Raw genomic sequence first — 19,079 nt, 5'->3', positions numbered from 1 at the left:
ATCGCTTCCTGTTCGGCACTGGCCTGCTTAAGAAGAGGCCAGTATTCAGTGCTTTCTCTCAAATCGGTCTCTCCTATCAGAGGTCTTCCCTCTTGTACGCCTCCCTCTGTCTAGCCATCTTTTTCCCGCAAGAGACTGTGAAGGAGGTCTCTCGTTCTTTGTCTGAGAAAGCTTCTCAGGATCTGCTGGCGCAGTCGTCTAAGAGGATGAGACCTACTGCTCCACTTGCTAAGAAGGGAGAAGACCCCCTCAGGGAGCCCTTTCGAGGATCCAGGTCTATCAGGAGGCGTTGGCCTGAAAGAAGATCTAGACCTTCAGGACTCCCTTCCAGGAAGTCCAAGTGAGAAGCAAGTCCTCCAGACTCCAGTAGGTGCCAGACTTCTCAGGTTCCTGCCGAAGCCCTGGGCACAGAAGGGGCGGACGAATGGTCCCTCTCTATCTTGAGGAAGGGCATCTCATTCCCTTCATTTCCAAACCTCCCCTTGACAACAACTCCGAGGGAGTTACCAGTGATACAAGGATCCTGTGCGGAGGCAAGCCCTTCTGCCAGCCGTCGAACAAATGCTAGAAAAGGCTGCCATAGAACTGGTACAAGATCTTCACTCCCGGGATTTTACAACTGGCTTTTTCTAGTGCCAAAATCTTCGGGAGGTGGTGACGGTCTTGACGTGAGCTCCTGAACTCGCTCACATCAAGAAGAAGTTCTCTATGGAGACGACGCCTTCAGTTCTGTCGTCACTTCGTCAAGGAGATTGGATGGTGTCCCTGACCTTCAGGATGCTTACTTCCACACGTTCCCATCCATCCCTCCTCCAGGAAGTTCCTAAGGTTCATGGTAGGCGGCAGAACTTTCAGTTCAGGGCTCTGTGCTTGGACTTTCCACAGCTCCCCAAGTGTTCACAGACCATTCTCAGAATGTAGCTCACTGGTTGCATTTGGGAGGGGGGTGAGGATTTCCTTGTATCTCGACGACTGGCTAATTGATCCACTCAAGAACGTTGTCTGGAGGACCTTTCTCGTATTTTAAACCTGGTCCAGTCTCCCTAGGACTTTCTTGTGAACCTCGAGAAGTCTCAGTTGATTCCCTCAGCAGGAAATTGTCTACCTGGGGATTCGATGGATTCTCAGGGGTTTTCGAAAGCGTTTCCCTCCTGGAAAGAAGGGAACGCTTCCTTCAAAAGGTGACAGACTTTCTAGAGAAAGACAGATGTTCGAGGGAATGGATGAGTCTGCTGGGGACCATTTCCTCGCTGGAACAGTTCGTTTCTCTAGGAAGGCTTCACCAGACCTCTACAGTTCTTCCTCCTGAAAGAATCTGGATCGGAAGTCCCAAGAGTTGTCGGACTCCTTTCAGATCTCATGTCAAGTAAAAGGAACATCTCCGTTGGTGGTTAGACCCCCAGGCTGGGTCTAGGAATTCCTCTGCAAACCGCCAACCTCGCCTAATGTTGTTCTCAGACGATCGGAGTCGGGTTGGGGAGCGACACTGGCTCGGAAGAAGTGTCGGGCACCTGGGACACGGATCAGAGATCCTGGCACATCAACATGAAGGAGCTAGTAGCCATTCATCTAGCTCTTGCCCAATTCTGAACTTCTGGTCAAGGGGTCCAGTAGTTCTGTCAATTCAGACAACACCACAGCCCTGGCTTATATCAGGAAGCAAGGAGGACTCATTCCTTCCCTGCACGCTGCAGCAATGAGCCTTCTGTTATGGGCGGGGGAGAGAAACATCGTTCTCCTCACCAGATTTGTTCAGGAGAAAGGAATGTGAGAGCGGATCTGCTCAGCAGGAAAGACCAGGTTCTTCCCACGGAATGGTCTCTTCATCAGAGGTTTCAAAGACTGTGGTTCCTGTGGGGAGACCTGATATCGACCTCTTCGCCACCCATTGGAACAAGAGGTTGGAGAACTACTGCTCCCCAATCTCGACCCCAGAGCAGTAGCAATAGACGGCCTTCTCTAGATTGGGACGGTCTAGACGGCTATGCTTTTCCCGTTCAAGATTCTAGGGGGAGGTGATAAGAAAGTTCGTTTCTTCAAAAGGGCACCAAGCTCACCCTGATCACTCCCTTTGGCCATCCGGGACTGGTTCAGAGGTACTGGAATGGATGATAGACTTTCTTGAGGTCGCTCCCCTCTCAGGAGCGATCTTTCTCAAACAACCCCACTTCGACAGATATCACAAGAACCTTCCGCTCTAAACCTAACTGCCTTCAGACTGTGAGAGGACTGGTTAGAGCGAAGGGATTTTAGCGCAAGGCATGCAGTAGGGCTATCGCCAGAGCCAGAAGATCTTCTACCTTGCGCCTCTACCAGTCGAAGTGGGAAGTCTTTAGGAGATGGTGCTTAACTAAGAAAGTGTCCTCTTCAGTACCTCTGTAATGGAGATAGTTGATTTCCTTCTTTATCTAAGGGGAGCAGTGTAACCTGGCGTGTTTCCACCATCAAGGGGGTATAGAGCATGCTGTCCTCAGTTTTTTTAGACACAGAGGGTCTTAGCTTGTCTCTGATAATAAAGACCTTCCACGACCTTTATAAGGTCTTTTGAAACTTCTTAAACAAGTCCCTAGACCTCCCAGCTGGAATTTGGGCGTGTTTCTTAAAATTCTTAATGTCTGATAAGTTTGAGCCTCCTGATCTGCCTCTTTCAGGATTTAACCAGAAATCGTTGTTTCTTTTCGCTCTTGCTTCTGCCAAAAGATTGAGCGAATTACAGGCTTTGGAAGGTTCTGTAGGCTTTGGAAGGACTCTGCGATCTGCTCCTTTCAGCCTCTTCTTAGCAAAGAACGAACCCTTCAAAACCTTGGCCTAGGAGTTTTTGAGGTCAAGGGACTCTCCGATATTTCAGGACAGGAGCTAGAACACACTCTGTCCAGTAAGAAGCCTTAGATATTATCTGGAGAGAAAGAAACATCTCTGAGGTAACACTGAAAGTCTTTGGTGCTCTGGGTCAAGGATCCTTCAAGAGCAATTTCAAGAACGCCCAGGCTTTCTTCATTAAGGATGTTATCAAGGAGGCTCATCTTTCATGCAAAGATGAACATTTACAGCTCTAGAGTGAATGCTCATGAGGTGAGAGCCATAGCTACTTCTCTGGCTTTCCACAAGTCTTGGTCCCTCCAGTCTATTGTGGACTCTGCATTGCTGAGATGTAAACTCAGTTTTTGCTTCTCATTATTTGAGAGATGTTAGTGTTACATATGAGAAGTGCTTCTCTCTAGAGCTTACGTTATCCGCAGATTGGTGCTGGGTCAAGGAGCTGGAAGCTAACCTTTTTAGTCTAGTTTTTGGTTATTACTTTTAATGATTTGTTGTGTTTTTATGGTCGGCTGGAAGAGAGTGTTGAGGGTCTCTCTCTTTCATCTCGATCACTAATAAAGGTTAGGCTTGGTCAGGTGGTCGGGTTTGATGTTAGCTCCTTGTAGTTTTATTACTAGCTCTGTCATGTAAGAGGGATAGCCCCATTGATATGATTCAGGTAGAGGGCTCTGTCTTGTAAGTGGGTCAATCCCCATTGACACGATCCATAACAGGCTCTGTCATGTAAGTGGGTTTTTCCCCATTGATATGATCCAGAAGGGCTGTCGTCTTAGGTCACTTCTCGCTGAAGCTCTTGAGGCATGCAGACTCATAGACAGTATCCATGAAGTCTTCTGCCCAATCAGGTAAGAACCATGGTTTTTGTTTTTCCTACAGCATATGTTGTTTCCCGTTTTAGTTATTAGCTGTCTCTTGCCCTCCTCCAAGGGTGCCAATCAGCTAAGTATATATCTAGATTTGTAAGTTGCATGTACAAAAATGATATTTTTGATAAAATAAAGTTTTGTACATACTTACCCGGCAGATATATACGATAATAACCTCCCAGCCTCCTCAGGAGACAGGTGGAAGAAAATCTGATATGAAAACGAATGGTTCCTATTCCCGCCAACCAGCGGCGGGTATGGTAGATCACCTGACCTACCTGTCGCGTGTGCCGCGAAATTTGAATTTCTGTCGGGAACGTCGGAACGTCGGAGACTATAGCTAAGTATATATCTGCCGGGTAAGTATGTACAAAACTTTATTTTATCATAAAAATATCATTTTTTTACCCTCTATTATGGATTTTATTACTGAGATATAGTGCTACTGCCAGATAATAAGACCCTTCCAAGACTGGCCAAATAGCCTCATATTGGATCCCTGGCTCCAGTTATGATCATTTTCTTTTGCTCTCACATACATTAACCCTATAATTGATTGACTGGGCGGTATCAGTACGTCCACTAAAATTGTCTGTTGGAGTGCAGTGGACGTACCGTGACGTCATTACAAAAAATTTCAACCTTCAGTCAACTTTGACTTGACTGAAATGGTCAAAAATGCAATTGTAAGCTAAAACTCTTACATTCTAGTAATATTCAATCATTTCCTTCATTTTGCAACAAATTGGAAGTCTCTAGCACAATATTTCGATTTATGCTGAATTTTTGAAAAACTTTTTCCTTACGCCCGTGTAACTTGGCTGAAAATTCTCAGAAATTCTTTTGCGTCATTTTGTCGTAAGTTTTGCACTGTTTTATATTAGCCGTTACATAAAGTTTATATATGAAAATGTGCGCAATTTCATGCAAAATACAGCAACATACAACCCATGGTTGTAGCTTTTATCAGTTTGAAATATTTTCATAAAACCACGATAACTGCCAAAATTTCAACCTTTGGTCAACTTTGACTCGACTGAAATGGTAAAAACGGGCCTGTAAGCTAAAACCTTACATTTTAGTAATATTCAATCATTTTACCTTCATTTTGCAAACAAATTGGAAGTCTCTAGCACAATATTTCGATTTATGGTGAATTTTTGAAAAAAAACTTTTCCTTATGTCCGCCCAGAAATTCTTTCATCATGTTGTCATAATGTTTGCACCGTTTTATATTAGTCGTTACATAAAGTTTTATATATGGAAATGTGCGCAATTTCATGTAGAATACAACAGAAAAATAACTCGTGGTTGCAGCTTTTTATCAGTTTTGAAATATTTTCATATAAATCACGATAACTGCCAAAATTTCAACCTGCGGTCAACTTTAACTCGACCGAAATGGTAAAAACGCAATTATAAGCTAAAACTCTTACATTCTAGTAATATTCAATCATGTACCTTCATTTTGCAACAAACTGGAAGTCTCTAGCACAATATTTCGATTTATGGTGAATTTCTGAAAAAAAACTTTTTCCCTTACGTCTGCACGCCGTAACTCAGCGAACATCTCAGAAATTCTTTCGTCACGTTGTCTTAATGTTTGCATCGTTTTACATTAGTCGTTACATAAACTTTTACATATGAAAATGTGCGTTGGATTTCATGTAGCATACAACAGAAAATAGCTCATGGTTGTAGCTTTTATCAGTTTTGAAATATTTTCACATAAATCACGATAACTGCCAAAATTTCAACCTTGGTTAATCCTTTCGACCGAAATGGTAAAAATGCAGTTGTAAGCTAAAACTCTTACATTCTAGTAATATTCAATCATTTTACCTTCATTTTGCAATAAATTGGAAGTCTCTAGCACAATATTTCGATTTATGGTGAATTTTTAAAAAATTTTTCATACATCCGCGTATAACTCTGCGAACATCTCAGAAATTCTTTCGTCACATTGTCGTAATGTTTGCACCATTTTATATTAGTTGTTACATAAAGTTTTATATATGAAAATGTGTGCAATTTCATGTACAGTACAACAGAAAATAACTCATGATTGTAGCTTTTATCAGTTTTGAAAATATTTTCATATAAATCACGATAAATAGAAAAAATTCTACTTTCGGTCAACTTTAACTCAACCGAAATGGTCGAAAATGCAATTGTAAAAAAGCTAAGACACTTACATTCTAGTAATATTCAATCAATTAGCTAATTTTTCAAGCAAACGGAAGTCTCTAGCACAATATTTCGATTTATGGTGAATTTTTGAAAAACATTTTTTACGTCCAGCGTTACTTAATTCATGCATCATTTTGTGATAATATTTTTCTGTGTTGCTGTGATCGTTTTACAATTTGTTATATACCAAAATCATCGCAATTTAGAGTACAATACAAAGAAAAAAATAACCCGTTAGCTTTTTAACGTTTTTCACAGTGCGATTTGTATAAAATTATATATGAAAAATGTTTTTTTATGCTGTCATATATTTCCCAATATTTATATATGATAATGATATTTTTTTTCATTTCTGATGGTTGCATACTAAACTTCAGGCAATGACAAAAAAAGGTAGCCAAAAATGAACTCTTAATCTTAAAACTAAGCGTGCTGATTTTTGAAAAAACTTTTTCCGCTCAGCGCTAACTCCCGAATGCCACCGGCATACGGGAGACGTTTTTGTAAATAGAGGCTCTGTGTTTAAGGGTTAAATAATCTGGCATATTCTACACAAAGTTTCATCCTTTTTGCAATTCCAAACCTGTTTGTTTAAAAACATTTTTAATTAATGAAATGTCAACAGATATTCCTAAGCCCAGACAAATGGAGAGGGGGGGTTTTGTTGTTGAAGTTGTGAGAGCAAATGGAACACCTAAAAAATAATATTTATCCAAACAAAATGAACTTTTAAATGCTTAGAGAAGAAGGATCTCCAAGGGAATAAAAATGAAGCAAGATCAGTGAAAATGAGCACAGTAAATGTATCTCAATTACACTTCTGCTAAGTTAACAAATATGCTTGATATTTTTCTTATATGTTCATGTAACAGGCATTCTGGTTTAATACATATCTCATTTATTTTCATTTTTATTTGACAGATGCAGCTCGTGAGTGTGAAGTTTTCAACGGAAGCTTCATGACAGCATGGAAGGAAACGCATAATTATCGTATGTGGAAAGCATCAGGGCCTTATCCGTCTCTGATGGACTTGATGCCTGCTCATCCTCATGCTGGTAATCTCTCCATGACAGACATGAGGATACGTTTGTCGCAGTAAGTGTTGAAGGTTTTATCATAATCCAAAGAATAAGAATGGCTTTTAATCTTTACAATACATACTGATTTATGTTTATGACAAATTTCAAGTTAGTCAGGCACAGCTGTCTTAGTATTATGGAATCTCTCTTTCAGGAAACTAATTTGTACTGGACTGTCAAAATAAACAAAATAAAAAAGATTGAATTTTGACAAACGTCTTAGTCTGCAAACAGTAGTAGTGTACATTATAACCGCACTAATTCATTTTCTTCAGTGTACAACAAATAATACTGTTCTTACCAGCTGTACCACTGAACATTCATATATTTACAGTATCGTGTTTAACAAAATATTTACTTTTTATAACATACATAACAGTATATTGTGATTAAAATAGCCACCAGGTGGATGAGATGAGTGGGAAAGACCTTATTTCAGTTACTGTTATGTAAATATGTTAAAATTTTATTTCTTATTTTTGCAGCACTATTCAAGGTTTGGATAAGGGACGGCGAATCAATCAAACTTTAGCAACAACAGGCACAGCAGTTGTGAAGACCAAAGAGGCTGTAGGTAAGATGAAACAAATGACTGAAGGATGTCATGTCTATTTTTGTAGAGTGATCCACAAAAAGTAAATTTCAGTATTTTACCTTTAAAATATTCAAGTACATAAAATATTCAAGTACATTAATGTAATCAGAATACAAGAATCTTCATTTTTTTTAGGATTATGATACATTAGTGTGAATCAAGGTAAATTATTACCCATAAGAAGGCTGTTCTCTATTTGCTGTATCGTAATATGATATAAAACCTCAGCCAGCAAAAGTGTGTTGGACAGAGTAATTGTTTATTGAAATGTGAATTAAACTGAAAGCCTATTCCTTAGAAATTTTTGGTGTAAGGAATTTGATGTGCACACTATTTGGCAGTAAAACACCAATTATGTTACATATTTTTTTTTTTAATTCTCCACCCAAATCATTACAAGTTGAATGTAATTAGAGCTAGTCAACTTGCTGAGCTTTCTCACTTAAATAGTTTTCAGCAAGAACAACTACATCCTTATATAATAAAGTAAAAAGTATGCTCAGATATATAGAATACTGCTTATCCAAGAGGAGTTATGCATATAATCATGAACATTATGAACAACACACATTAAGTCACACAAAATTTAAAGGTCTACACTTCAACACTGTACCTCTTCATTTCACTACCATGCCTCTTTCTTTATCCATTACCTAATATCATACCAAATAATTCTGCTCTCTTTTATATATCTTCTTCCAATATTGGCCCCCAAACAAAAGGTGCAATAAATGTAGGTCCTTGTCCAAGAATGACATAAAAGAACGTTTTATATAAATAACTTACCAAGTAATTACATAGCTATAGTTTCAACTCTCACGGCAGCTAAAATTAAAAAATTTGCGGATAACACTTCAAAGTTTAGTGCAGGTAACTGGTCCCGCCCACTAAGGGGAATAGGGAATACTAGGAGCGACTTAGCAGACAACCTCATTCTGTTTCTGCCGCCACTCGAGTAAACACCGAGTGTCGATGGCAGCTTCGTTCTTAACCCCTTGTGGATGGGTAACATGCATATATAGTATGTTTACATATACTGTAGCTTTGTGGTGGAGTTTGGGAAACATACATGAGTTTGCACCATACAATTTGAATGAATTTTCTGGGAAAAATGCTCAGATCACTTCCATGGGCCATAGTGAATCGTGGAACTCGTACCCCAACTCTAATAGCTAGTCAGTACAGCAGAGACGGATCAGTTTGCCCTGAGATGTCGTAGGGGAATGTTGTCCAAAATTCCTTGCCAATGATGTCTGGTAAATATTTTACAATAACCAATGATGTCTCTTAAATATTTTACAATAAATATACAGTACAGTACACAGAATTTGTTACTGCTTTTAGTTCTTATCTGTTACAATATTGTGTGAGCTGTAATTATAATTTACAAAGTAAAATAAAAAAATATTAGAAAAAACACTATAACTTGGTAAAATTAGCATATTTTCACGACTGTCGTTTGGAAAAGAGGCCCTGCACCAGGTTGCAAATATTCACTTTCAATTTCTCCTGGAAAGAACAGAAAATTGTTCAGAATTTTTTTCTCATACCTTGTGCGTATGCACATTTTCATCTTTCCATTGATGAGTTTTTTTTTTATAAAGTGGCCATCCTTAAATTTAGGCTGTCTAGGGGTGTGCTTAATATATATTTAACCTGGACTGTGAGGGTTAAATTTACAAGTTGGAAACTGGGTTTCAGCGAAGTATTATCGTTGATTTTGGGTAGCCTTCCAACCTACAGCTTTCGGGGTCAGTATTTTATTGTTTTGTTATTAAGATCTGATTCAAGGGTATCATATTTTGCTACAGTAGCGAATTTGCAATTATTTGATTAACCAATAAAGTAATTTATTGATTAAAAGTAAACATTGCGTTCGCTACCACCTTTACCAGTTAGCATCGTAAAACGTAAATATTGCATTCCCTTCTGAACCAATATTTTTGGTAATGAAATTCGTATCTGCAAGTCTCAAATAATGTTTGATAGGAATTGAGATATGTCTGTATGATGGTAGTCTGTGTACTTCAAAGTATTGTCAGTAAAGGTTGACTTTGGTCAACTTTCCTTTTCCAAGTAGTATAATAAATGTAAGTATTGTGTTCATCACCAGACTGGTATTTTCGGCATGATATGCACATCTGCAAGTCTCAAATAATGTTTGATAGGATTTGCAGCTATTGTTGGTAAAGGTTAACTTTCCTTTTCCGAGTAGTGTAATAAACATAAATATTGTGTTCCCTACCAGACCGATATTTTTGGTGTGAAATGCATATCTGCAAGTGTCAAATAACATTTGATAAGAATTGAGATATGTCCATATTCTGTATACTTCAAACTGTTTTCGGTAAAGGACTAATTGAACATCTTCTTACACTTTTCTTTGCAGAGCGCCCAAAGTGTTCATCAGCCCTTGAACTCTTAGCTCCTGAGCTACTAGCTCGCGTGGTGCCAACTACAGCCTGGTGACAGCTGAGAGCTCCCAGCTCCCGGCGCCAACTCCCGATCTTCTGGCACCAACTCTCTCCCTGCATCAATTTTCTCTCCTGTTACTGGCCCTTGTTATTTTTCTCCACTTGCTCAAGTGCCTGGCTCCCTTGCTTCCTTCCCATGCCTTTGCCATTCTTGTGTTTGGGTTAACAAAAGTTAACCCTGTGAATGTGAAGTGTTGTGCAGTGGAAGAGGTGATTATCCAGCCTGTCGGTTCTTCTAGACCTAAGTCACTGTCATACTCCCCTAAGCCTGGGAGAAGTCATACTGTAAGTCCAATGGAGGCTGGTGGGAAGTTCCGAGGTAGTTGCCCCCTCAGTTGAGCTTGTTGCCGTTCCCAGGTATTGACAGACAACCATTGGAAAGGCGTCTCGCTGGATGTGTAGTGGAGAAGGTGGCTATCTGGCCCCTTCAGATATCCTAAACCCAGTCCCTGTCAGATTCCCCTGGACCTGGGAGGAGGCATACTGATGGTCTTTGGGAGTCTGAAGGGGGGTTTTGCCCCGGGTAGTTACCCCTCAGTCGAGCCTGTTGTCCGCAGGTATCAACAGACAGCCTTTGGAAAGGGTGTTCATAGGGATGTGCATTTGTTGTCATTAATAATACTTCAGTGTATGAGGCGATATTCAGATGATTTCGCACTTCTTTGCTCTCCTGTAAAAGGCTCAGGGAACAGGAGTGTAGTTTTCAGCCTTCTTATTATGTCTGGGACAGTCTTGTGCTTTTGTCTCATGAACTTCGGGTTGTGAGACACCGGTATTTGGCGCCAAGTGGACCAGCAGTGTTCAAGCGTTCATTATGGTCCGAGCCAACAGCACACAGGCGCCAAGTAGCACTCTAGCACCCAATAGTGCCTGAGCGTCCATTAGCACCCAAGCACCCATTAACGCCCGAGCGCCGCATAGCGCCTGAGCTCGTGTCCATATAGAGCTCCCAGCACCAGCTCTCATGCTTCCGGCGCCAGCCTTCTAGTATCTGACGCCAGTTCCTCTTTGACTCAGCGCTCAGCGCCTGTCTCTTCTAAGAATACACTGTTGTTCTTTTTTGAGTGCCATTTTCCAAATGAATACCTAGCTCCTGTCTTCAAGTGGCCGACATTAGTATCTGATCACCCAGTGGCCACTCATTGGTATTGGACTTCCACCTTTATGCGCCAGACAACCGCTCAGGCGCTTTTGACTCTCTTCAACCTGTTCCACCCTTGCCTAGTATTCCAGATGAGCCGAAGTTGCTCTCTTTTCATAATGAGTTAGTGTCTCAGAGCCCTGTCCCAGTTCCTCGTTGGGTGAGTCGGTAGAATTGTGGTCTAGCACTCGCGAGGCCCAAGTTCAAGCCTCCGGCTGGCTAATGAAGAATTAGAGGAGCGTAGGTCCTGTTGCTAAGTAACCAGTTGGTTCTTAGCCACGTAAAATAAGTCTAATCCTTCGGACCAGCCCTAGGAGAGCTGTTAATCAGCTCAGTGGTCTGGTAAAACTAAGCTATACTTAACTTTTAGAGCCCTGTCCCTTGCAGGCAGGGACTTTTGTGTATGAATTTATGAGCTTGTCGAAGGAAGCTTCCACTTCTGGCAGTTTTTCTTTGCCTCCTATTAATATCAGGGAGTTGGGAGTCTGACTTAGGTTTTTTAGGGAGCAAGACAAGTATCTTGTTTTTCCTCCCTCTGGCACTTAGACGGAATTAGCCCTCCTGGCTGAAGTTCTTGTCAAGATCTGGGAAGTAAAGGATTTTTCTTGACTGACACAGGAGCAGGGGCTAAGAAGATAGAAGACTCTCAGGTGTTACAGGGAGACATAGCTGCGATTGGTCTCTTAGTCCTGTCCTATGTGGATAAGGACGTATGAGATAGTTTTTTGAGATTTCCACTCATTCTTTGGGATCTCAAGAAGGGAGCTTTCTTGCTCTTTTTCCTTCGCCTTCAGCCATCTATCAAGGGAATCACAGCTACTTTCAGGTGGTCCGATAATATCTAACCCCACTTTTTCTTTTTATTCGAAACATTAGTGAATGAATCATCTGGGAAGTCAGTTATCCACTGAGACTTGAAGCACCGTGACGTCCTTTTGGTTTCTTACGGCCTCTGAAAGATAATGGTTGCCATTTTTCCTCTTCCCATCCAGTGGTCAGAAGGCTACCTTCAGCTCTCAGCCTTCCTATGGGTTTTCATGTGGTTCCATATACAGGTATCTCATCCTCAGTCCAATTTCCTTTGGAATGACAATATCTTCCCTCCTGAGCTCTCTTTTGTTGGAAGAACTTACTTTGGCTCCAACAGAAGAGAAAGTGCCTTGAACCCCCTCTCTCTAGTGCGCCTGTTCCCAAGTGCATGAAGTCAACTTCCGAGCTCCTGGCACCAACTCCTGAGCTCCCTACGCCTATTCCAGAGCATTTGGCATTATCTAGCCATACTAGGCTCCTGCCACTGAACATCTAATTCCTTTTCACGGACTATTTGTTTTAAAGCATTGTGTCTGACTGCAGAAGAAGTAGTCACACCTGGTTTTTGGTTCAAGGCCACTTATCCCATGACCAGGCTTTTGTGTCTGTTATGGACTTTCCAAGATTTTATAAGCATATCAGATATTAGTTTTAGCCATGTACAGTTCCACATATGTTTCGGTCTGTACGAGGTACCATCAAGTCCACGCAAGGCGTTATTGAAAACAAGAAGTCAATCCCGCCGTGATGTCTATGCGTCTGTAGCAGTCAAGTATTGGCAGGGTCAGCAACTAGTCCACTTAGCTGTCTGCAAGTCTACACGATGTTCCGCAAGTTTGCTCAGTTGCTTGCGGAGATGAACTAAAGAGCCTTGTCTTCCATTCTCCAGGGCAATTGGTTGGAGTTCTTGGAGATGTAGGATACTTCCTTCCCTGTCCACATACAGACTCCAAAGAGTATCTTAGACCCATCTTACGAGACAGGGCCTTCCAGTTCGGGAATTTAGGCTTCGACCTCTACAGCATAAGCCTTCTCTCAAGCCTTCACTCTGCTTACTTTTGTTGTCTTTTCTGGCCATGGACTTCAGCCTTTCCCGCAAGACCAACAGGGATGGGGAATCATATCCGTACTCCGTTGTTTTTCCCAAGACCTGGTTTTCAGTCGGACCTGCAGTGGTGGCACTCCATATTTAAACTTTTGGAAGGAAAGTCCCTCATCATGAGACTAGTCTTAGACTGCTCTAACTCCTTAGTCTAGACAGGGGAGCCTGCTCGGGGAACCGGAAAATTTCCAGGAAGGGTCCTTGGAAGAATGGAACCTTCTCGTGTCAGAGAGCTGAAAGCCATTCGCTTAGGATTTCTGTTTTTCTTGACCCTCACTCACCCCTAGACTGTGGTATCCATTTAGACACAACCACAATCTTTATGTTTTTACATTAGCAAGGAGACTCTTTACAATTTTCTTGCCACCAAGCAGCAAGAGAGTTTTGCTATGGAAGATAAATCTATTTTTTCTAATCCAACTGGAATTTCTGGCAGACAAACTAAGCCGTCAGGTCACTCTTACTCGCGAGTGGACCTTGAATCCCCTGATCTGTTGGGTTATGTGGTATCTATGGGGCAGGCCAACCTTGTCTTTCTGCCACCTTAAGGAACCATATAGCAAGGGCAACAGATACCATTCCGCAAGATTGTGCCAACCTGGTCCTCTACGCTCTTCCACCTTTCAACACGGTCAACGAAGGTCTGAACATTTTCAGAATTGTCGGAATGTTACAATATTCCTCTTATGCCGATTCTGAACTATGATTTATGCTTCCTGAACTTGCTGCGGTTGTTGGTGGACTCTCCAAGAATCCTTCCACTATTCGTATATTCTCAAACAACCTCACCTCTAGAGATAACACCAAGGGTGGTCCGCTCTTGCTCGGACAGCCTTCGGGCTGTCTGGGTGCTTGTCAGGAAGGAGAGGTCTTTCTAGTCTACCAATCTAGTGAACGATTTACCGAATCAGGTGTCTCAGACTCTGAGTCTCTTCTTCTGGGGCACCTGTGTCTTAGTGGCTGTATTGCCTATTTTATTGGAGGAGAGCTAGAATCTCTCCTATTCCTCCTTTTAGGGGTATCGAGCTACGTCTGACTCAGTAACACTGTTTGCTCATTTACTCTGGGATTTTTTAACCAAGAATAAGGACCCTTCCATGACCTGGATTCGTTCTACCTGTCTCAAGAACTTAATGGAAGAGAAGACTTTCTTGACAGCTAGAATCAGTGCTCCGGGCTCCCAGGAGCGCCCACCAGCTCCCAAGTTCTTACCTCGCGTACTTCCAGCTCACCTGGTGCCAACTACATCCTGGCACCAGCTCATGCCCCGAGCACCTAGGAGCGCCTGCCAGCTCCCAAGCGATTAGCTCCTGGCAGCCAGCTCATATGACACCACCTACAGCCTGACACCAGCTCAGAACACCCAGCACCTGGTGCCAGCTTCCAATCATCCTTGCCTCTGAGGAAGAGTAGAGAGCTCTCTATTCAGTTGGAGTTTTCAGGTATTACCTGAGCAGGATCAGAAGTACAGAGGGTCATTCGTAACTTTTAGTGTCCTGGCAAGGATCCTTTTTCGCCCTCTGTGTTAAACATATTGTCCTTTTTTTCATGAATGGACTTGGTTTCTGAGAGCACTCTTAGATTCAGAATCAGGAGAACATTTGGTCTACAGTACTTTTTAAGTGAAAGCTAAGGATGTCAGAGCAGCTTCTACCTCATTAGCCTTCAGGCAATATACGCCCCTTACTTCTATTTTACAATCGACCTTCTGAAAGTGTAATTGATCTTCAATCCTCACTATTTCAGGAAAATTTAAACAGTGTTTAAATTTTTGCAGTACTGTACCTTGTGTTAATTAGTAACTGGCATGGTATCGTGGAAGGAAGCGTAGGATTTTCTCCTACTATCTCTTCACCTTGTAGTAAAATGCTGAGTTTTGTGGGAGCTGGGGGTTACACCACTCTCAGTGGATGGGCCGTGGTTTTCATTTCAGTGTAGGTGATAGTGTTATCTGGTTTTTTTTTGTTGTGGTACTGTGCCCTGGGCACTTTTTGAAGTTTTGCTAACCATCTATTAGCTCCTTCACTGCAAAGCTCCCACTTAAGTAGCAGGCACTCCTGGCTATACTGCCATGTCACTACAGATTAAGTTGAGCACCAACCAGATGCAGTTTTCTACTGCAGGCTCTCTTAACTAATAAGGAATGACAAGCATTGTATTCAGTGCTAGCAACTTTTTTTTATTTCAAATTCATTACATGTTTTAATGTTTTGGAGTAGAATATGTCCATGTATCCCACCTCCTGTCAATGTGGGAAGCAGCTATGTAATTACTTGGTAAGTTACTTATATAAAAATGACATTTTTATGATAAAATAAAGTTTTATGTATACTAACCAAGTAATTACATGATCGGAGCTCTCCCTCCTCCACTCTGATGGACATATGGCATAAACAGAATGAGGTTGTCTGCTAAGTCGTTCCTGGTATTCCCATTAGTGGGCGGGACCAGTCACCTTCACTAAACTTTGAAGCTTTACCTGCGAATTTTTTAATTTTAGCTGCCGTGTGAGTTGAAACTATAGCTATGTAATAACTTTGTAAGTACAGTATATATAAAACTATTTTATCATAAAAATGTCATATTTATAATCCTTGCCCCCACAAGTATGCTGAGTCATGATTAAGGTAAAGCGGTTGGTCAGACATTAGCACAGTAGAAAGTATACTGTACAAATAATTATAAGTTCAAAATAACACTTGGCAAGCAGAAATTATCTACATGATATGGAGAGCCAGAGTCTAAAACTACCAGCTCCCATGTTAACCCAAGGCAAAAATTAAACAAACCAAGCAAAAATCAAGTATTAACTTTGCATGAGACACATGGATAAAGCAGTTACCGAAAAAAAAACACTGTAACACAGTGGGTAGAAAGAAACTGACTGGCATAAGATGCAAATTCAGTTTTAAATGCACTAAAGACTAAGGCACAACACATCAAAGTGAAGCAAAATAAATTAACAGATATAGTATACAAGAAAAGTAGTGAATGGCTCATCACAGCCAAGGGAAAACACAGCCATTATCCTGGGAAGTAGAACAGCAAAAATATCTTCAAAGAAGTCAGAGAGAGAATGATGCTTTCTCTTCCAGACTAGTAGAGTGTGAACTGGGCATAAGCATCTTTACATTATTCCTGCAAGATCTTTCAAGTTGGTGTGGCTTGAGTTCTGTTGTGCTTGGAGTCAGTTTATTTCATGATTAATGGATTCATCACAAATTGTATCCATAATCCTTTGTGATTACTTCATTTCTCATTTTCCATCATTTTGATCTCTTTGCTGAATTTCTTTATCTTCTACCTTCAATTCATTATCAGCTCAGTATATGGTTATGTAATCTTATACTGTATACATATTCAACTTGACTCACTTGCTGTGAGTGAGTTTTTCACTGGATGTTATCCATTCTTCATACCAGGATAGTCTGTGTTTTCACCTTCACTTTTACATGCAGTCTTCTCTCTGGACTTATTGAATGGTGTGCTCAGCATCCTTAATCCTTTACTTTGGCAGAATCCCAAGGCTGCTGCTTCTGTGGTTTAATCACATATCCTCCAATTTCATCCTCAAGATTCATTTGTATCTCCTTCCACTAATATACAGTAATACCCCAAACTTGCATGATTCGAGTTGTGTGAATTCACAGACACACGAACTTTTCATTGGAACCTAACTAATTGTCATACGCGAGTTTTTCACAGACACACAAACATTTATGAATACTGAGAAACCCTGCAAAATTGTTTATGTTTAATTTTTTATGTAATTTATAAGTTTTCAAGCTTTAATGTGTAAATTGAATAACATTAATTAATAAAAGTAATAATATCTCTCTCTCTCTCTCTCTCTCTCTCTCTCTCTCTCTCTCTCTCTCTCTTTACTGAGATGAGAGAATTTTTATGGTACATGTATATGTTTATTTGTTTTGTATTATAAATCAATTTTTTACCTAATAATAAATACTAATTTTCAAGTAATAATAATAATAATAATAATATTAGGAAAAAGACCTTCTTTAATACAGGTTTTGTTAAACAGAATGGCAGTTTCAACAGGATTTATTTTATATAGTAAATGCTCAGTTTATCTTATCAATTGCTTTTCTTGCGCTGGAATGGTTGCAAACAGTTGATCGATATTCATTTCCGGTGGTTTAGTGACATGTAGGAGGTAGTTCTCGTGGGGTGTTGACTAATTTCGCCCTTCTCGTTAGGGCATCATTCAGGACAGGATCGCAGGATGCAATGGCTGTAATGCGTGGATTTTTCATCTTTTATCCGTGTCTGTTGGTTTGTGGAGTTTAGTTGCTTCATTTTCATTGGCTGTCCGGCCGTGATGTCATTGGAAAGGCAGCTCCTGATTGGCTGTCTTCTCCTATCCACCTTCCTCGAGTAATTGCACCATCACCGATCAGCAGTAGGCTTAGATCGAGGAGAAGACAGCCAATCAGGGGCCACCTTTCCGATGACATCACGGCCGGATAGCCAATGAAAATGAAGTGACTAAACTCCACAAACCAACAGACACGGATAAAAGATGAAAAATCCACGTATTACAGCCATTGCATCCTGCGATCCTGTCCTGAATGATGCTCTAACGAGAAGGGCGAAATTAGTCGACACCCCACGAGAACTACCTCCTACACATCACTAAACCACCAGAAATGAATATCGATCTATTGTTTGTAATCATTCCAGCGCAAGAAAAGCAATTGATAAGACGAATTGAGCGTTTACTATATAAAATAAATGCTGTTGAAACTGCCATTTTGTTTAACAAAACCTGTAATAATAATAATAATAATATAACTGTAATTACAAAATTTGTATGTGATGCTATTTTAAACAAAGAAATTCTTTTCCTCATCTTTTGAGAAGCAGCTCAATTCAAAGCTGTCAGACACATCACTTGAACATGACAAAAAAAGGGGAGTGTTGCTGATAAGGGGTCAGAGATTTCTCTCTCTCTCTCTCTCTCTCTCTCTCTCTCTCTCTCTCTCTTTTTTATAATAATTCATAAAAAATTTCACTCTCAAGGACAACTGTTATCTCTCTCTCTCTCTCTCTCTCTCTCTCTCTCTCTCGTAGTTAGAGCAACCTACATATTACTGTTTCTCTGTAAGTCTTTACCTGTACAGTAGATAATTTTTAATTGGTGTAATGTTACCTGTACCGTCTACAAACTGTAAATGCACTGTTCTAAAACATAGAGACATAGAGCATTTCAGAACAAAGAGAAAGAGGCAGAATAAAGAAGTTTTTAAAAACGAGGTTGAGAAGACTTCTGAAAATAGATCGGTGGAATGGGAGGAGAGAGAAATAGTATACTAATCTTCACACTCTATTTTCTTACGTAAACCATTTATTTCTTTTTTAAGGGTAGTATATTAAGCTAACTTTTAAATGATATTACAGTAACTTTAATTTCATTTAAAAGTTAGTTTCGTACTGAATTTCCATCTTTTGATATCTAATGTAAGAATAACTTTCTCTCTCTCTCTCTCTCTCTCTCTCTCTCTCTCTCCTTAATAATTCATAAATAATTTAACTTGATATTTCCAAGTAAGGACACCCTCTCTCTCTCTCTCTCTCTCTCTCTCTCTCTCTCTCTCTCTCTCTCTCTCTCTCTCGTGTCATTCTCTCAGTATCCGTAATAATTGATAAATAATTTCACTCTCGTAAGTAAGGACAACCCTTCTCTCTCTCTCTCTCTCTCTCTCTCTGGTTCATAGTTAGCGCTCACACATTTTACAACTTATTGTTTCTCTGTACGTCTTTACCTGTACAGTAGATAGTTGAAATTGATCTAATTTTACCTGTACCGTCTACGAAGTGTAAATGCGCTAGTGTGGCAAATACATTCTAAAACATGGAGGCATAATAACTAAGAGTTGTATTTGTCAAAATAAAAAACAGTTTTTGTTCTTGAAAAAGCATTTCAGAACAAAGAGAAAGAGACGTAGAGTAAAGAAGTTATTGTAGAGAGGTTGAGAAGACT

General features: G+C 40.4%; 1 protein-coding gene across 5 annotated transcripts in view; it reads left to right on the top strand.

The window, feature by feature from the left end:
* LOC136834371 (late secretory pathway protein AVL9 homolog) overlaps positions 1-19,079 on the top strand; it is an 82,715-nt gene that overhangs the window by 55,950 nt on the left and 7,686 nt on the right. For all 5 annotated transcript variants that reach the window (XM_067096916.1, XM_067096914.1, XM_067096913.1 and 2 more), the window contains 2 exons: positions 6,798-6,972; positions 7,442-7,530. In XM_067096916.1, the coding sequence (XP_066953017.1) occupies positions 6,798-6,972; positions 7,442-7,530 (264 nt within the window). The remainder of the gene's footprint in view (positions 1-6,797; positions 6,973-7,441; positions 7,531-19,079) is intronic.

Source organism: Macrobrachium rosenbergii, chromosome 53, assembly GCF_040412425.1.
Source record: "Macrobrachium rosenbergii isolate ZJJX-2024 chromosome 53, ASM4041242v1, whole genome shotgun sequence".
Lineage (NCBI taxonomy): Eukaryota > Metazoa > Arthropoda > Malacostraca > Decapoda > Palaemonidae > Macrobrachium > Macrobrachium rosenbergii.
The sequence above is the reverse complement of the archived record's forward strand: the minus strand, read 5'-3'. Positions and strand labels throughout refer to the sequence as shown.